This window comes from Pinus tabuliformis, chromosome J (genome assembly GCF_031772625.1).
Source record: "Pinus tabuliformis cultivar Carrire ecotype Pingquan chromosome J, CPIR1, whole genome shotgun sequence".
Taxonomy (NCBI): domain Eukaryota; kingdom Viridiplantae; phylum Streptophyta; class Pinopsida; order Pinales; family Pinaceae; genus Pinus; species Pinus tabuliformis.
In genome coordinates, this window is record NC_142295.1 from 213,041,927 (window position 1) to 213,061,253 (window position 19,327).

Here is a 19,327-nt window from a genome sequence, read left to right on the forward strand (position 1 = left end):
AGAAAAACACAATACTTTCAAGTCCTAAGAAATCACCAAATCATCGCTGCCAATCTGATGGGGAAGAATCACTTAGAAAATCCTTCAACAAATGGAGCAATATCCCTACAAAACCCTCAAATGTCAGTCTTCAAAAAAAAATGAGTGAGGAATCAGACCTAGAAGACCTAGCGGCTAAGGAAAAATTGGCCAAATCGGCCTGTGAGTAGGCTTAATGTGGCAAGAAAAGATAGTAGCCAAGCCTCCTAGTCTTGAAACCCTTGCGGTTGCCCTATTAGCCCTAGATGAGGTTGCAATCTGGACTTTTTCGGCCTCAGGAAATCCTTTCACTAGCCTGCAATCACAAATTTGTTAAATTGATGCTAAATGAAATTATTTATAGCCCACCAAAAAAGTTTACAAATTCAGAATGGTAGATCCTTGGCAAAATCGTGAATTCACAATGAAACTAGCCCTAATAGGGCTTGCAAGTTGTGACCTTCAAATCTAGCTGAGCGTTGAGCAAGAGAAGGCTAGGGTTGACGGATCAAGGCCCTAGAAGCTCACTAACTGCTTCTAGCCCCTGCAGCCTTGAGAGGAAGGCAAAAAATGGCTAGCAGTTGCCTTGATGGGTAGAATTTTAGCCCTCAAACCCTAATCGAGGGATTGGCCCTCCAAAAACAATCTTCTTTTAATATTGATAGGCCAAAAACAATGTTAGATTTGAAACGCCTATTTCTCCAGTTTGGATCTGCAAAACCCAGATTAGAAAAACCCAATATATACCAAAAATTAAAGAAAATTATATATAAGGTTTAGTATTAGATATATACAAATGTATTTGTAAAATATACAACAAAAAATAATTACAAGGGTTATGGGGAACAATTTACAAAATATATTTTCAATAATCACTGATAAAATTACAAGCTCTAATTAGCAAATAAATTTGTTTATAGCCCAAGCAGATTTTTGAAAGTAAGAAAGAGAAATGTTTTTAATTTTAATGTATTGGCCAAAACCCTGCACCCAAAAATCATTAGATAAGCTCAGAGTCCAAACAAGTTGTGGTCATCTCAAAGTCCATATACTTGGGCAATGCCCAAGGGATGAATACTTGAAGATATATAAACAAAAGATAGATTATTAGTTCCAGAGAGGTTTGATTCACACAAGAAAACTAGAGATCTAAAGATACCTACTAGATCTATTAGGTTCAATGTGTTTACTCTAGCCCAATACCTAAAGCAAGATACATGTGTTAATAGATAATCCAACCACTAGCTATGGAACAATAATACTCAATAATATACCAACAGAGCATAAAAAATTATTCAGAACATACCATGAATCATCAAGAGAGAAACACCTCGAATTGAAACCCCAATGACTTTTTTTTTTAATATTCCAACAAAGCCTAGCTAAGTACATCGAATGATTTTCTGATGAGTACATGATGCAATGAGGAGCTCAATAGCTTCCTTATATAGACAATGAGAGGATCAAAACCCTCCAAGTGGAAAATAATGGCTAGTTTCCTTTATCCTTGTCTTAATCCTTGCCAAAATAATCTGATCCGTCGATCTGGAGGAGAAATTCGAATTTTCTAGTAAACCCTTTTTTCTCTTGGTCCAAAAATAATATTTTGAACTTTCAACCTCAAAAAATTCCCTTTGACTTAACCACCATGGTCCAGAGGGTAAATTTTTGTTAAAAAAGTGATTTTTCCCTTGATGGATGACCCCAGAAAATTAACTTTTTTTGGACCCACGAATTTTTGAGGGATATTTTATAATTTTCCACTTGGAGAGAATCTAATTTATCTCAAGTTAATATTTTGACACAATTTAATTAATTTTCTAGCTAATTATTTTCTTTTATTTTTGCCAGAAAAATTAATTAAAAGACTCTAGAGGGGAATTACACATTTTCCACCCTCAAAGTGGGTCTAAAAAATATTTTGGTAATGGTGTTCTAATTATGAGGAACCATTCACCAAAAATATTTCCTAGACACATTTTTTACATCAAGATTTTACAATATTCAACCCTTAGAAGGGGAAATTTACAATAGACACAGACCCCTTAAGACTCAACCAAATTTTGCGACTCAAGACACATGATCTAGTATGATAAAAATACATCGACTCGATAACACTAGGACTCACCTAAGACCTTATCAATGAGTTCCACCCTAGTTTCGCGGGTATATCTAGGAGAAAAACTCTGCCAATTATTCATGTTTACAAACACAATAATTTGGTGAGGTTAAAAAACTCCCTAGAGTGAAACCCTTTGAGGAGAATCATAGGCTTACCTAGGCATTGTTACATGGCTTAATAATCATACTAGAATCATGTTTACCAATACACAGCAGAATTTGGGATTACAATGATGAACTGGAAGCTTCATAATGATAATGACTTTGACAAAATTTATCCCTCTAACAAGTATTCTGCTTCTTGGAACAGTTGACACATGTGGTCAACAGGTACCTTATTGATTGGGTGTCATTCTTAGTCTTAGGCATAGTACAATAGGGAACCTTAGATACTACATGTTCCAGTTGGAAATTGAATCTGGACCAAGAGCATCAACTTCATGGGATTTACCTTGGTCTATGCCAAGGATTGGACTGGAGAGAAGTTATGAGTTGTTATTTGATTGATGAGGCAACACCTTTAGCAAGAGACAAAACAGATTTAGAGCCATGGGATATGGGAAAAAATGATTGGCCATGGTGGCATTGGGATCCAGCAGATCTATTGGTAGTAGGGTGCGCCAAAGATTTGTTTGGGATCCAGGTATTATGGGATCCATGCATGATTGGATGATGCAGAGGCATGTGACACAATGGTTTGTATAGGATCCTAGTATCGATATACACTTGCCTCTGCAACGATCAGATACGGATTTCTTGAGGGCAAGCAATCTTGGGGCAAGAGGACTTGTAATGTCCCCATTTTCAATTTCCTCTGTAGTATAGTCATAATGGATTTCCAAGGTATGTGATGGCCAAGTCACAAGAGCAGGATTACATCAACAAGGGTTTTGAGGGATTTTTATGGGATCTGACAGCATTCGCTTGGCATATTCATCATCAGAAGTAGTTCCGCACAGCTTGTTTTTAGTTTCGTTGCTTTCTGATAATACCCGTAAAATGGGGTTATTATTGAGCATAACTTAATTAATTACGCTTAAAGTGGCATTCCAGGAGGAATAATATTTGACGAAACACCTTAGTGTAATAGCTCATTGGAACCGAAATGAGAAGATCTACAAGACGAGATGTTGAGAAGCGACTTCTAGTGGCCAAAGAAAATATGGTGGGTTATTTACCATTTTCCCAGATTAAAAGTGACTTTAATTAGTCACTTAATTAAAAAAGGAAAATATTAACGGGAAAAGGCCAAAAATAAATTAAAAAGTCGCTTAAGACAAATTCAAGGACGAGTCCCTAGAATAATAATAAACTAATAAAATAAAATACTTCTAGAAGATTGAAGATGTATCTATCGGAACTTTAAAAGGAGGAGATCATTTGGGGATATTTTGGATTGGAGAATTTGTCTTCGGTGTGGTTTGGACTCTGGAGAACCTAGTTCTTTGCTTCTGTCACCCCAAGACGTAAACCCTCAAGCGATTTCAGGACAGTGGGCGAGAACCCGTCTCTTCCCTTGGTGAATTCATATAGAATTCATATGAGCTTTCATCAGATTAGTTGTTATAGAGGTCGATGCAGCATTATTGTAGATCTCTTGGGGCTATTACCTCAACCATATTCTTGTTTCTGTACCAGCGTATTTACATATTAATAAAATAAGGTTGAGTTCTTTTGCATGTTTATCTTGTTTATTCTTTAGTTGCAGATTATATTTCCAGTTTTTGCTGTTAATTTATGGTTCAATCTATGCAAATTGTTTATCAAGTTGACGACATAATTTTCTGAAGCAATATTCCATGAAATTTGTCTTCGGGATATTACAAAGATTTTTTTTACATTTTCCTACAAGAACAAAATAACACAGAAGATTCCATAATATTAGGCAACAATAAGGTTATCTCAAAAGTAATTCTTCAAGAAAACCAAAAATCAATGCAAAATATGCAAAAAGAAATTGTTGCAGACATAAATGAAGAAATTTATCACCTCATGGACCACAGTGAAATACTACTTATGCAAATTAAGAAGCTTAAGAAGGACAAGAAATCGTTGGAAAATGTAATATCCCTTATCAGGAATATACCTCAAACACAAGCAAACTCCAACCAGAGATGGACTGGGAGGGCATTCACCAGATATGTCGCCTCTTAAAAGAGGACGAGATCCGGAGGCTACCTGGCCCTTTCAAGACTCTGTCTAAGAGTATAATAGAAACACACAAGTGGTATAATAGCCGAGAATGCTCAAGAGATACAAATAACAATGATACAATATATATCAAATAAACCATAAGCAGATACACAAGAAATGCAGAGAGAATGCTAAGCCATTTTATTATACTTAGTAATGAAATGAGTACAGGAGGTGATCAGGAAGATGGCACCTCTACTTGCACTAGGCAAGTGAAGAAATACACTCAGAATAGCGAAAGAATGGCCCCTCTCTAATCTGCGTCCAAGCTGCTAGGAAACTGTTATGTTGTAGCTGCTACTAGAAATCAAATGAGGATTTGGGGTTGCTCCCCTCCTCAGAAAAGGCTGAGACTTTGGGATCGGACTCTACTCAAAAGACCCAAAAAAACCCAAAAAGCTCTCGTGGAATGGTCGACCCCCGAAAATCACCCCCTTGGGGTTCTGCGCAATTCCTCACTACTCTGCGCTGCCACTGAATGAGATGCTCCAAAAACCTGCCTGAAACCCCTGCCAAAACTCCCCAATATGCAAGGGTTGATCCCCTGCTCTATCTCTCAGCACCAAAGCTCCTGCAAACCCTCAACCCAAAACTGTGTCCCTCTCACAGTACTACGCAGTCCTTTAGAACTGCGTCCCTCTCCTAGTGCTACGCAGTCCTCCAAAACGCTGCCACTACTACTGCAAAAAGGCTGATGAAACTACTGCTGAAATGCCAATGGGAATACCTTGCCCGAGCAGGCACTCGAAGTCCCCCGAGGCTAAGGGTGAGATCTCCGAACGGAGACACTCAATGCACTAAACAGTGTTGCAGACTAACTAAACAGCCAGCGTGCTCCAAGGCGAAATTACTATCACAAATGCTCATAACAGAATGATCAAAATGAGGGGGCTCCTCTCTCATTTATAGCCTTTGCCTCTCTCAATCCCAAGGCTCACCTCCTCCTGCGTGATTCCCCTCTTGCCACGTGTGTCTTCCCTCCTGCGCAGTGCCTCCATGTGTCTGCGTGGGCTCCATTTCTGTGTCCCCCTTTGGCCCCCTTGGCTCCTCTTCAAGTCACAATGTTGTGCTACTAGGAAGTGACTTTTTATTCTAAAAGTGAGTTATATTCTCCTTCCTCACTTTTTTATTTACAAATAACTATAGAAGGCAAAATTTGGACAAAATTGAATATTCCAATTAGCCATGGCTAATTAGGAATATTACAGTCTCCCCCGGCAAAATGTTGCTTGTCCTCAAGCAACTGAAGTGATGGATGTTGTAAGATCTTCTCACTCTCCCAAGTGGCATCCTCATCCGGCAAATTCTTCCATCTCACCAAGAATTCTCGGACCGTCCTGCTCTGCAGCTGCCTCTCCCTGGTATCAATGATAGCCTCCGACTGCAATACCAAATGCCCCTCATCATCCATGGGTGGTAGCTCATCTGTCACCGTCACCTGCTGCCCCAATGCCTTTTTCAGGCATGACACATGAAAAATGTTATGAATCTTGCTGCCTTGGGGCAACTCCAACTCATATGCAACCTGTCCAATCCTGCGTATCACCCTGTATGGCCCATAAAAGCGGGGCTTGAGCTTCTCAGCCCCCTTCTGCTTCAGCGACGACAGTCGGTATGGCTATAATCGTAGGTAGACCATGTCCCCTACCTCGAACTGTCTCTCCACCCAACCCTTGTCGACATACAGCTTCTGCTGATTCTGCACTGTAGCCATGTTATCCTTGAGAGCTCAGAGGATATCCTAACTCTCTTGGATCCAAATCTTAGCTCTAGGAGCCCTGCTATCACCAAACATCACGTCAACAAAAGATAAAGGATGATACCCATACAAGGCATAGAATGGTGACATACCAATGGACACGTGATGTGAAGTATTGTAGCAGTACTCCCCCAGATGCAGCCACCTCAGCGATGCTCGCTTCTGCCCGCTAACATAGTTACGCAAGTAACCCTCCAACCACTTGTTAACTATCTCTGTCTACCCATCCGTCTGTGGGTGATAACTGTACTCAGTGTCAACTCCATCTCCACCAATCGGAAAAGCTCCTGCCAAAACCCGCCCATAAAACGACTGTCCCTATCACTGACGATGGTCTTAGGAAGACCATGTAGCCTGAAGATCTCCCTAAAGAATAGCTCGGCCACCTGTGCTGCTGTATAATGTGCGGATATGGCAAAGAAATGTGTGTACTTCGTCAGTCAATCAACGACGACAAAGATACAATCCTTGCCCTGTACCATGGGCAACCCTGTGATGAAGTCCATCGAAATACTCTCCCATTTCCCCTTCGGAATGGGAAGAGGCTGCAATAGTCCCACGGGATGGCTCATCTCCCCCTTGTTCCTCTGGCAAACATCGCACTCCCTGACATGCTGGAGTATGTCCTCCTTGAGGCCCTTCCATGAGAACCTCTCTCTAATGGCCCTGTAGGTTTTGGTAAACCCCTGATGGCCTGCCAATGGTGAGTCATGTGATGCCTGGAGTATCTTCTTCTTGAGCTGAGACCCCTCAGTCAAGAAGATCTGATCCCTGTAATAGATGATCTCATCGATCACCCTGTACCTGTCATCTGCCACCTGCCCGTCCAGAATCTCACATGCAAACCTGTCCTTGGAGTACTCTACTAAGAGTCGAGCCCTCCAATCTGTATCCAAGCTCATAAGAGACAACGTGGCTAGTCTACGTGAGAGGGCATCTACTACCACGTTGTTCTTACCCTTGACATACTCAATGTCGAAATCATATGCTTGGATCTTACTGATCCACTTCTGCTGCCTCTCCTGTAACTATTTCTGCTCCAAAAAGAACTTGAGGCTGTTGTGATCAATCCTCACCCTAAACCTGTTGCCCACCAAACACTGCCAATACTTAGCCAATGCATGTATGATGGCCAGCATCTCCTTCTCGTATATAGAATACAACCTCTCATACGGAAGGAGCTTCCAGCTCTCAAAGGCTATAGGGTGACCTCCCTACATCAATACTATGCCGATCCCCTCTCTTGACGCATCACACTCCAAGATAAATGGTTGCGTAAAATCTAGCAATGCAAGCACTGGGCAGCTGCTCATAACCTCCTTGAGCCTGTCAAAGGCTCGCTGCGTTGTATCCGAACAACTGAATGCCCCCTTCCTCGTCAAGTCCGTCAGGGGTGCAACAAGTTGTGAGAAACCTTTGACGAACTTCTGGTAGTACATACAAATGCCAATGAATCCTCGAAGTTCCATCACGTTTCTCGGCTCCAGCCATTCTCTGATGGCCCTGATTTTCTCCTCGTGGACTCTCACTCCGTCCACCCCTATGATGTGTCCCAGATATAACATCTCCGTCAATCCAAACTCACACTTGGAGAGTTTGGCATAGAACTGCTGCTCCTGTAAGATATGCAATATTGTCTCAATGTGCTGGAGATGCTCCTCCCATGTCCTGCTGTAAATGAGAATATCGTCAAAGAATACCAACACAAACTTCCTCAAGTGACTACAGAAGATGTGATTCATGTAGGACTGGAATGTAGCTGGGGAGTTGGTTAGCCCAAAAGGCATAACCAAGAACTCAAAGTGCCCATAGTGACACCTGAAGGCGGTCTTGGGAATGTCCTGCTCCCTCACGCGAATCTGATGATATCCCGATCTCAAATCAATCTTTGAGAAGAAACGTGCCCCTCTCAATTCGTCCATCAACTCATCGATCCTGGGTATGGGGTACCTGTTCTTCAGGGTCTTCTTGTTCAGGGCCCTGTAGTCAATGCACATCCTCAGCGTACCGTCCTTCTTCTTCACCAACACCACAGAAGAAGCAAAAGGACTCGTGCTCGGTCGAATGTGCCCAAGAGCCAGCAACTCCTGGATAGCCCTCTCAATCTCATCCCGATAGGCCTTGGGGTGCCTATAGGGAGTGGTGATCACTGCCTGTATGCCCTGCTCTAGCTCGATGGTGTGCTCAAACCCCCGATCCGGTGGCTGTCCTGGTGGAATCTCCCCAAACACTATGGCATACCGATCAAGGATGGACTATATCTCTGGATGTACCCACTGCCTTGTAGTCCCTGCCTCTGATGCACGCAGCTCCACTGCCCACTCTATGTCTCCCTTCCGAAAGATTGCCTCCATCCGATGAACCGAAACAGTCTGAGGTGGATATGTGTGCTGTCCCCGTATCTTCTCATGCCTCCCTGTCTTCTCATCATCCCACTCCATCTCTGGGGTCTTCCAATCCGTCATGACCTTCCTAGAGTGATAAGCCACTGAACACCCAATATCATGTTGGTGTCCGAAATATCGACCACAAAAAAGTGGTCAGTCAATGTGTAGGTGCCCATCGTCACTGAAAGCTTTGGAACATAACGAGCACACATCATGGTCTGATCTCCTGGGACCAAGACTGAAAACCCATCGAAGCTATCTGTCTATATACCTCTCCGCTTAACCATCTATGCATCGATGAAGTTGTGGGTCGCCCCACTGTCAACCAGAACTGATACCCGCTGGCCACATACTGTCCCTCGTACGCGTAGCGTCAGATACTTGGGAACTCCTCGCAATGCTGCAAGGGCCCTCCGGTGGGTGCAAAAGGTGCACCTCCTGCTGCTGGTGGTGGAGGTGGTAAAGGTCCCTGTATGGCATGGCTATCTCCTACCTCCCCATCATCCTCGTCATCCTCTCCTCCACTGCTCTCAGAGAAGACCTCAATAAAATGTGCTTTACCAGCAGCACATCTATGTCCCGGTGCCCACGGCTCCCGACATGTGTAGCACAATCGCTTCTTCTTCAGCTCCCTCCTGGCATCATCATCAAGCTGTACTCATCTTGGATTCCCCTTTGGAGGTGGAATCCTCACGTCCTTCCCCTTAGACTGGAAAGTTTGTCTCTAGGGGTAAGGTGTCCGAGTCCGGGGTAAGACATCCTGTAAGTCCCGGGTCCTACTGATAGCGTCCTGGAGTGTGGCTGGTCTAGTGGATCGGACTAGACCCTGAAGTGGCTCTGCTAACCCCTCAACATACATATAGACCCTCCGTGTCGTGGATAGGTCTGGCACCATCACGGAGACCCTCAAGAAATCTGCAATGTAGGTCTCTAGGCTCCTTGTCTATTTGAGCCTTGTCAGGGCAACAAAATGCTGCTTTGGATCCCTCCGGTCAAATCGCTCCATCAATCTCCTAGCAAACTCAGCATATGTCGTCACTGTAGAGTGCCCGAGTGTAACCATTCCATGAAACCACCAATCCTGGGCCTCACCATCCAAATGCAATGTTGCCACCTTGATGGCCTCTGTCTTCGACATCTAGTTAAGCTGGAAGTAAATGTCCAGCTTCTCCACCCAAGACTTTGCCGAATTGTTTGATGAACCATCAAACGTAGGCAAGTGGAATCTACTCGCTGCACGGTGGGTGTCACCATCATGGTAATGCCGGTACCCTCTGTGATGGTCGCCGAGTCTACTATCCCGCTGGAGCTGAACAAAATCTCTGAATGAGAAGGCGTCCCTGAACTCCTACCCATAGGCCTAGTACTCTGCAAAATAATCGCCCATATGTCCGGGCTTTAACTCCTGCTGGGCTACGGCCCCCGTGTCTGCTGCGAAGAAAGTGGGCATGGTAGAGCGTGTAGGGGCATGTGAGGCCACCTGCTATGCAGTATCACGCTGCTCTAGCAAATGGTGGGATGTGCCCGATCCCTCACCAACCTGAAAAACCCGTGGACTCTCACGCTATCTAGCCTCTACTGTCGTGAATCTCTGCCCCATCACCTCAATCTGTCTCGACAGATCCTGCACTGATTTGAGGAGCATATCCGCAAATCTCTTCCCGTCATCATCCGCCATTGGAGCCCCTTGCTCTGCGTCCACCACAGGCTCCCTCTGCTCTGCGTCTACTACAGGCTCCTCCTGTTCTGCGTCTACTACCGGAACACAGTCTCCCTCTCCGTAAGTGTTCTCCAACCTACGCCCAGAGTCCCTGTATCTCCATCCTATGTAACAGATATAGGGTTTTTCCCCTAGTGTCATAGATTACTAGCTCCACAGGCTGAGCCAGATCTATGCTCTGATACCACTGTAATATCCCTTATCAAGAATATACCTCAAACACAAGCAAACTCCAACCAGAGATGGACTGGGAGGGCATTTACCAGATATGTCGCCTCTAAAAAGAGGATGAGATCCGGAGGCTACCTGGCCCTTTCCAAACTCTGTCTAAGAGTATAATAGAAACACACAAATGGTATAATAGCCGAGAATGCTCAAGAGATACAAATAACAATGATACAATATATATCAAATAAACCATAAGCAGATACACAAGAAAGGAAGAGAGAATGCTAAGCCATTTTATTATACTTAGTAATGAAATGAGTACAGGAGGTGATCAGGAAGATGGCACCTCTACTTCAACTAGGCAAGTGAAGAAATACACTCAAAATAGTGAAAGAATGGCCCCTCTGATCTGCGTCCAAGCTGATGGGAAACTGCTATGCTACGGCTGCTACTAGAAATCAAATGAAGATTTGGGGCTCCTCCCCTCCTCAAAAAACGCTGAAACTCTGGAATCGGACTCTACTCAAGAAACCCAGAAAAACCCAGAAAGCTCTCGTGGAATGGCCGACCCCCGAAAATCACCCCCTTGGGGTTCTGCGCAGTTCCTCACTGCTCTGCGCTACCACTGAATGAGATGCTCCAGAAACCTGCCTGAAACCCCTGCCAAAACTCCCCAATATGCAAGGGCTGATCCCCTGCTCTATCTCTCAGCACCAAAGCTCCTGCAAACCCTCAACCCAGAACTGCGTCCCTCTCATAGTACTACGCAGTCCTTCAGAACTGCGTCCCTCTCCTAGTGCTGCGCAGTCCTCCAAAACACTGCCACTACTGCTACAAAAAGGCTGATGAAACTACTGCTGAAATGCCAATGGGAATACCTTGCCCGAGCAGGCACTCGAAGTCCCCCGGGGCTAAGGGTGAGATCTCCGAACGGAGACACTCAATGCACTAAACAGTGTTGCAAACTAGCTAAACAGCCAGCGTGCTCCAAGTCGAAATGACTATCACAAATGCTCATAACAGAATGATCAAAATGAGGGGGCTCCTCTCTCATTTATAGCCTTTGCCTCTCTCAATCCCAAGGCTCACCTCCTCCTGCGTGATTCCCCTCTTGCCACGTGTGTCTTCCCTCCTGCGCAGTCCCTCCATGTGTCTGCGTGGGCTCCATTTCTGCGTCCCCCTTGGCTCCCCTTTAAGTCACAACGTTGTACTACTAGGAAATGACTTTTTATTCTAAAAGTGAGTTATATCCTCCTTCCTCACTTTTTTATTTACAAATAACTATAGAAGGCAAAATTTGGACAAAATCGAATATTCCAATTAGCCATGGCTAATTAGGAATATTACAGAAAACAAAGTACAACAATTCATTGAGAGGGAAATATCAAAATCTTCAGATGTGGAAATTCAAGTTGAAAAAAAGGAAACAAATACAAATCCCATTAACCTCACATCAATCAAATCCAAATCCCATTGAAGTAAAGTCATACTCAAATGTTGCAGTTTGAACGACAGAAAATCCAAGAGAAGATCCAGTAATTAAACCAGTGACAACAATACACAAAGAAGATCATATGCCAAAAATAAGTAAAATGCTACAAGTACATTATAAGAGAATCATAACACAAGAACTCCTTATCAACACACAAATCATAAGAGCAGACATCTCAAGCAGTCAGTGAATCCATATCAATCAAGACAAAAACCATTGATTTATGTTCTGACTCCTGAAGAATATCGATGTCAACACAATTAAGCCTTATGATAACAATTCATCTTTGGAAGCTTATAAGTGCAAAGTTCCACAAAAGATTGATTTGGGATCGATAGATCATTTCACAATGCGACAATTATATACCAATATTAGAAGTTCATATCGTCTGGTATCATCAAAGATGATAATTCCAAGAATTGGAAAGATGTGAAGACATTACAAGGCAGAAAAAGATATCAGGGCTTTCATCAATATGCTTTGAGGACAAAGAGTTTCTAAAGGGTAAGGCAATGTTATGAACATAATTATGTATAAGATAATATAAATAATAATGATTAACAAGTATAACTAATTGTGGAAGGGCATGTCCCAAAAGACATGACTCCTTATGAGAGGGCACTTCCTCCTAGCTTTATATAGAGTCCCTCATTGTATTCAACCATATCATTCATTCATACACTTTATATATACATTATTACTCCTATAAATGGATTCTTTTACTATATTCCAAGTATTATGGATTATTTAACTATGTATGCACAATCTCTGTTCGTCACAGTATCTCTTGGTGGGATGCGCAGGAGACGCCTTGGAAGACTGCTTTTGACTGCTTGCAATGACACATAAATAAAATCTTATAATTACTTACCTACAATCTGTTTAAGACAAAATAGATACTAAGCAGAAAAATTGAATCAAATGAAGAGTTCAAAACCAACCAAACTGACAAGCAGTAACATAGAAACTAGTTCAGCCCTGGTTTTTATAGAAGCAACAACTTGCAAACTTTAATGACCGTTAAAAGATGGGTAAATTTATAGTGATACATGAGAGAGTAGAGAAAAAAGAAATCGCAAATTGGGAAAGAGGCAGGGTCAAAAAGATATTGAACAGGGGGGGAAGGCCAGAAAGGGTTCTCCAGTTAGCATACAGACAAGAAAAGATATAAAGATTCATTCCGGGCTTCTGATGCACATTCAGCAGTTTGACCTGCTATTGTTTCAAATTTTTGAAGAATAAACAAATACTAAAGTTGAAGATATCATTATAGTTCCCATGCAAGCAGAAGTTACATTTGACATACCAAAAACAAGATTGAAGTAAATAAATAGATCAATATTTATAATTTTGCATCTAACTACAATGATTAATAATGAAGGGTACCTCAAGTATCCGGAACACTAGGACATGGGGTCTGCAGTTGAAATAACTTGCTATCTGATCTGGGTCATAGGACTCCTGCAGTGGAATGCGCCAAACTTTGAACAAACCTCTTATATAAGTGGCATATTCGTTCAATGATTTTATGTCGGCTGCAAGCAAGTCTGTACCTGACAGTTCTGTAAAGAACGATAGCAATCGATAATTCACACTTTAGAAATGGCATTATCTCTCCTTTTGGCACAGGAAAGAATGTATAGAACTAGATAAGAAAGAAAAATATCAACTCAATTTAGAAAAAAATCTGGCAAAGCTGCTGATATATTTACATCCTTGGCAGGTAGCACATCAGATAAGATTTTCTTATGTGAGATACTGGAAGCCAGCAAAGGTCAAAGCCCAAAGAAACCTAAAAGAGCATAACGTCAATTACTAAAGGGCTGGAGGTTTTTTCAACAGATCCTGTCAAGGAAATCCAGGTATGCATGGTGCAGGGGAGATTCGTTTTTTAGTAGAAAAACATTTTATTTCCCTGAAATATGCTGTAGAGCAGGGAACAAATAATAGAGACAAATTTTGTGCTATATTGATTCTCATGAAATCTTCTGCAGATAGAGGAATTGACAAGTTATAAGTTCTGGAAAATTCCAAATTGCCAATTGATTGGGCAAATAGTAAATGTCAGATTCAGTATTTTGTTCTTACTCCAATCTGAACAAGCTTTTGGAGGTAATGAGAAAGTTCTCTGAAATTACTCTCTCACTTTATTTGACAATCCAAAACTCAAGCTGACTATCTCACTAAAGACGCCATTTCCTTGCAGGAAGGGACACTTTCTGAACAGGTCATAGGAGATGAACTCGTTTCAGAATCTGTTCAGTCTTTATATTGACTTGCTGAATACTCCCGTTTATGATAGGCTTACTGGTCTAGGGATCAGGAAGATCGGCATATTGACTGAAAAGACATTTTTGATCTACATATTTTTGAAGCTATGAAGCACTAATGGAGGCTTTATAATGCCTGGGATGACTGTAATAAGGATTGGACATCTCTGAAACTTTATCGTTTCTTCTTTGGGCCAAAAAGGCCCAAAAATGTATATTTGATTTCAATCTTTGAAATATCAAATATAAAGGTTTTTTCCCCTCGGGCAAAAAAGTTTCTAGCATTGTATCAAATTGCGCAGTATCAAATAATACATAAACAAAGCTGACTGGAAACATAAATACAGGTTCCTGAAAATTTCTAGCAAATACAACATTATATCACTATGCCCTATAATAAAAAGAATTATCAAGGTAAATCAGGAAAGTGGGCAGTTTAAAAACTGTGATGTGAGAGACTTGTCTTAATCGACGAATTTAGTTTTGAATTCAGTAGTCTGTAGTGTAACTTAAATCTGAAGATGCAACCACACATAGCCTATGTTGCATTAATTTTTGGGATGGGAGAATGGCAAGTATTGGTGTAGGCATCCTCAGGACAGACAGAGCACAACCCCAAGGTTTTCAGGGGACAGCAGGTTGTGTACGGCAATTATATATATATTGTTATCCTCCATACCTAGTTTCAATTACTGCAAGTGACATGTTGAGCTCTTAACGAATATATTGTTGTAATGGCCTCAAGCCCTATGTTGACAAAGCTTCGAGCTTCTGCAGAATCCAGTTTACTCTAGGTACCATCCTTGGAATGAGATGAAGTGCCCAAACAGTTTCCCTGAGATATGTTATTCATGAAAAAAATAAATATTAAAAGTTTGGAATTCACCATAAACATTTGTAGCTGCTTATAAGCATAATAATATATGTTATATAGTATTATACACAGCCCTTACACTTTGCAGTTCTAAAAAAGCTTCGGCAATTGAGAAAAGGGCCAAGTGACAATCCATTATTGGCCCTTCGACATGAGCAAAAGCCAGTTTAGCCTTAGAAAACTTAAGTGCAATTAGCATACTTGAAAAAGTCTAAGAAAGTCACCAATGAACTCCTCAATAGATGAAATACTCTTAGGTTCATGATCATGCACCCATGAGTTATGACCACCAAGTGATCCCATGAACAACAACATAAGGACATCTTGGTGAACAACCTCCTCTCTTGAAGTTAGTCATTTCAGGATATTTGGGAGCCTAGCATATTGTCGTATAACCGAGGAGAAAAGGAAGAAGTTAGATCAAACTGCAGAGAAAGGATATCTAGTGGGATATAGCGAGAACGTTAAGGCAAATAGAATCTATCTTCCAGGGAGCAGGAAGGTAATAGTTCGACGAGATGTGAAGTTCATGGAAGATAGGGCCTTCAAAAAATCTCGAGAAATGCCTTCCAAGGAGCAGTGAAAATATGAGTCATTGGTCAAACCACTTCAACCAACGGAAGACAAGAATTCTTCCTCGGAATAGGAAGAATCACAGGAGGAAGAGGAGGAGCTAACAGAAACACCTGCTACCAAAGAAAGAACAAGCAGGGAACTTCGTCAGATTCTGCGAGATGTGGAGGATTTCATCGGTGCACCAAGAAATAATAAAAGGGACCGAAAACAGCCAGATAGATATCAAGCATTAGTAGCTCAGGATGGATGTGATGGTAGAGGAATACAACTCTATAATGGTGAACGATGTCTGGGAGGTAGTGTTGAGGCCTCAAGACAGATCGGTGGTAGGTTCGAGATGGATCTACAAGATTAAATACGCTGCAGACAGCAGTGTGGAAAAATAAAAAGCTAGGTTTGTGGCTAGGGGTATGCTCAGATGGAAGGAATTGACTACAAAGAGACCTTCACCCCAATAGCCAGGTATACATCTATTAGAACCGTGATATCTCTTGTAGCAAAGATAGGATGAGAGATTCATAAGATGGATGTCAAAACAGCATTCCTGAATGGAGTGATAGAAGAAGAGGTATACATTGAACAGTCAGAAGGCTTTGAGACACATGAGAAGAAGTCTCATGTATGCAGATTGAAGAAAGCCTTATATGGGCTGAAGCAGGCACCTAGAGCATAGTATGGTCGAGTTGATGGCTACTTGCAAAGGATGGGATTTGTCAAGAGTGATGCAGATCCAAATCTCTACTATCTGGTTGTAGAGAATGAGCCTCTAATCCTAGTATTATATGTGGATGATCTCTTCCTGACAGGATCATCCAAGCTCATCAAGGACTGCAAGAAGAATCTAGCCACAGAATTCGACATGAAGGATTTGGGATAGATGCATTATTTCCTGGGGTTGGAAGTTTGGCAGAAAAAGGGGGAGATCTTCCTTGGACAAGGGAGATATGCTACAGAAATTCTGAAGAGATTCAGGATGCAGGATTGTAGACCCATGGCTACTCCAATGATCACCAACTGGAAGAAAATTGATGCATCAGAAGACAAGGATGTTGATCCCACCTTATACAAGCAGCTCATAGGGTCCCTAATGTATCTGGTCAATACCAGGCCAGAAATTTGTTACACTGTCAACACCCTCAGTCAATTCATGGTGGAACCAAAGAGGGCGCACTGGGCAGCAGCCAAACATGTTCTCAGATATATACAGGGAACAGTCGATTATGGACTCTTGTACACCAAGAGTAAGGATATCAAAGTGAGTATATTTACTGATGCGGATTGGGCTAGAAGTTCAATGGATCGGAAAAGTACCTTTGGGTACTATTTCAACATTGGATCAAGAATGACCTCCTGGTGCAGTAGGAAACAGAAATCCGTAGCTTTGAGCTCAGCTGAAGCAGAATATATGGTCACAAGCACAGCTTCGTGCGAAGCCATATGGCTTAGAAAACTGCTTGTGAACCTATTTAGAAGAAAGATGGAGGCAACCAGGATCATGTGTGATAATCAGAGTTGCATCAAGCTCTCTGAGAATCCAATATTTCACGATCGGTCAAAGCACATTGATATTCGATGTCACTTTGTTAGACACTGTGTCCAACGAGAAGTTGTACAGTTGAGCTACACTCCTACAGGAGAACAGGTGGCAGACATCCTCACCAAGGCCCTTGGAAGAACAAAGTTTGATTATTTCAGGGAGAAGATGGGGATGATAAAGAATCCATTTCAGTCGTAGAAATGGGTGATGTTGCAATGCAGTAGCAGTTAGCAGTAGCACAATGCAGCGTGATGAGAAGGGGTTGCAGTGCGGATGCAGTGTTGGGAAGAAGGACCAGCAGTAGCACGGATGTAGAGGGAGTTGCAGTACAGATGCAGCAGTGGCAGTGGTAGAGACATGGGCAGCAGTGCAGAGGATGTTGGGCGAGTAGGCCTAGCATCAGCACAGGTACCGGTGCCGTATAATTGGAGTGATGCTCAGTGTGGAGTATTACTAGAACACATTCCTCGCTAAGAGGGAGTGTTGATTTGGGGCAGCATCAGATGTGCTCTAGCCATGAAAATTGGTGGAGAGACTAAAGAGCATGAGATCTCCAAGACCCAGAAATCGTTTTGGAAAATTCCATCCAGATGAAAAGTTATTAAAATAATTAATATTTTTAATGAGGTCCTAAGTCTAAACTTAGGAAAATAAAAATATTAATGGGTATTAATAAAGATAAGGATGAGAAGCTTCTAAGAGACGAAGATCAAGTCTATTTTAATCTTAGTTGTTGATTAGGGACTTAATCTCAGTTGTTGATTCATCAACAGGAAAAGTATAAGAGAAGGCTTGAGGGTCAGTTGGAGATACACTGAGGGAGACCAGTCAGTTCGATTTCTGGAGCGGGGTTTGCTGAGAAATTCAAACTAGAGGTCTGGATTGCAGCAAGAGGTAGTGAGTACGGAGCTAAGGCAGGAACAAAGCCAGAGGATCAGCGCAGAGGTCAGAAACGCAGAAGCAAAACCACTCAGGGAGACGCAGAGGCAATAGCACTGCGCTGTCACTGGAGGGCTTGCGTGGGTGATGCAGAGAGGCCCAGTGCTGACATAGAGAGGCAAAGTGCTGACGTAGAGAGGCAAAGTGCTGACGCAGAGGGTCTAGGAGCTGCGCAGAGGCTAGCTGGTTTGACGCTAAGCCTAGGAGAGGTACCGGAGAATTTATCTCAGTGGGGTGAGCCAGTTTGGCACCCAATGTACTCAGAAAAGCTGTCTAATAATAAAATCCTCCTCTGTTGCACCAGTTTTCCCGCATTGGGTTTTTCCGGGCACAATTGTCCAAAAGTATTTGTGTTGATGTGTTTGATTCTTGTGCATGTATTTGTTTTTGTATTGTGGTGTGATATCTATAGCAGAATTTATTTTAATATTTACTAAAGGGTTTTCGTAAATAACTTATTGGAAAATAAGTAGGTAAAAAAAATCAGTTGTTGCAGTGATAGAATTTTCATAGCTTGCATTGAAAGCAAGATGAAAGGCTCTCTAGGAAGGGCTTAAGGGAATTCTAGGAGCTAGGGTTTGAGTATATGACTTGTCAAGAAGATTCTTAGCTCCTAAAATCCTTGTAAGAAACTTGGCTTCCAAGTGGTCTTTGTAAAATTGGCTTCAATAAGTTGTGGGACCACACAGGACCAAGCGGACCCGAGGTTAGGTCAAGGGAATGGGGTTGAGCAACCAATGATGTGTTTGACCTAATCAAGGAGGAGAAGGGGATCAAGGGAGGAATTTTCAATGAAAGGTAATGCAATGATCCTAGTGAGGTTTCTAGCCAAGGGAAACCTAGGGAAAGGAACGGTCCCCGAGCTAGGGCTTGCAATATCTTGAGATCCCACCATCGGATTTGCTTGAAATTTGGAGGACCTCTAGAGCAAACTCCAGCGCAGTTGTGGACCAAAAATCGAAGTATTTGGATGGCTAGATTGTGAGATAGTTGATGCCCTAGGTGACCTAGAGGATCAGACCTAGAGAAGAGGAGAGGGGAGAAGGAAAATAGGTTTAAACTTTAAGGTGATCACCTTTGGGTGGACCAGTGCCTAATCCTTTGGGGAGATTGGAGTCAAGTAGAATTATGACTATGAACCTTTGAATTTTCCAGGTAAAGGAGCCTCAAAGACAACTTCGCTTGGCACTAGGGCAACAGCAAAAGCAGCTTCAAAGACTATACTTCGTTTTGCAAGATAGATGGCTTATCGAGATGAATTTCAGTAATGAAA

At 42.3% G+C, this 19,327-nt stretch overlaps 1 protein-coding gene across 1 annotated transcript in view; it reads right to left on the reverse strand.

Moving 5' to 3' along the window:
* The window catches only part of LOC149226454 (uncharacterized), a 513,224-nt gene that overhangs the window by 468,138 nt on the left and 25,759 nt on the right, over window positions 1-19,327 (reverse strand). Inside the window, exon 2 of the mRNA XM_089377495.1 lies at window positions 13,245-13,420. Coding sequence (XP_089233621.1) covers window positions 13,245-13,420 — 176 coding nt within the window. The remainder of the gene's footprint in view (window positions 1-13,244; window positions 13,421-19,327) is intronic.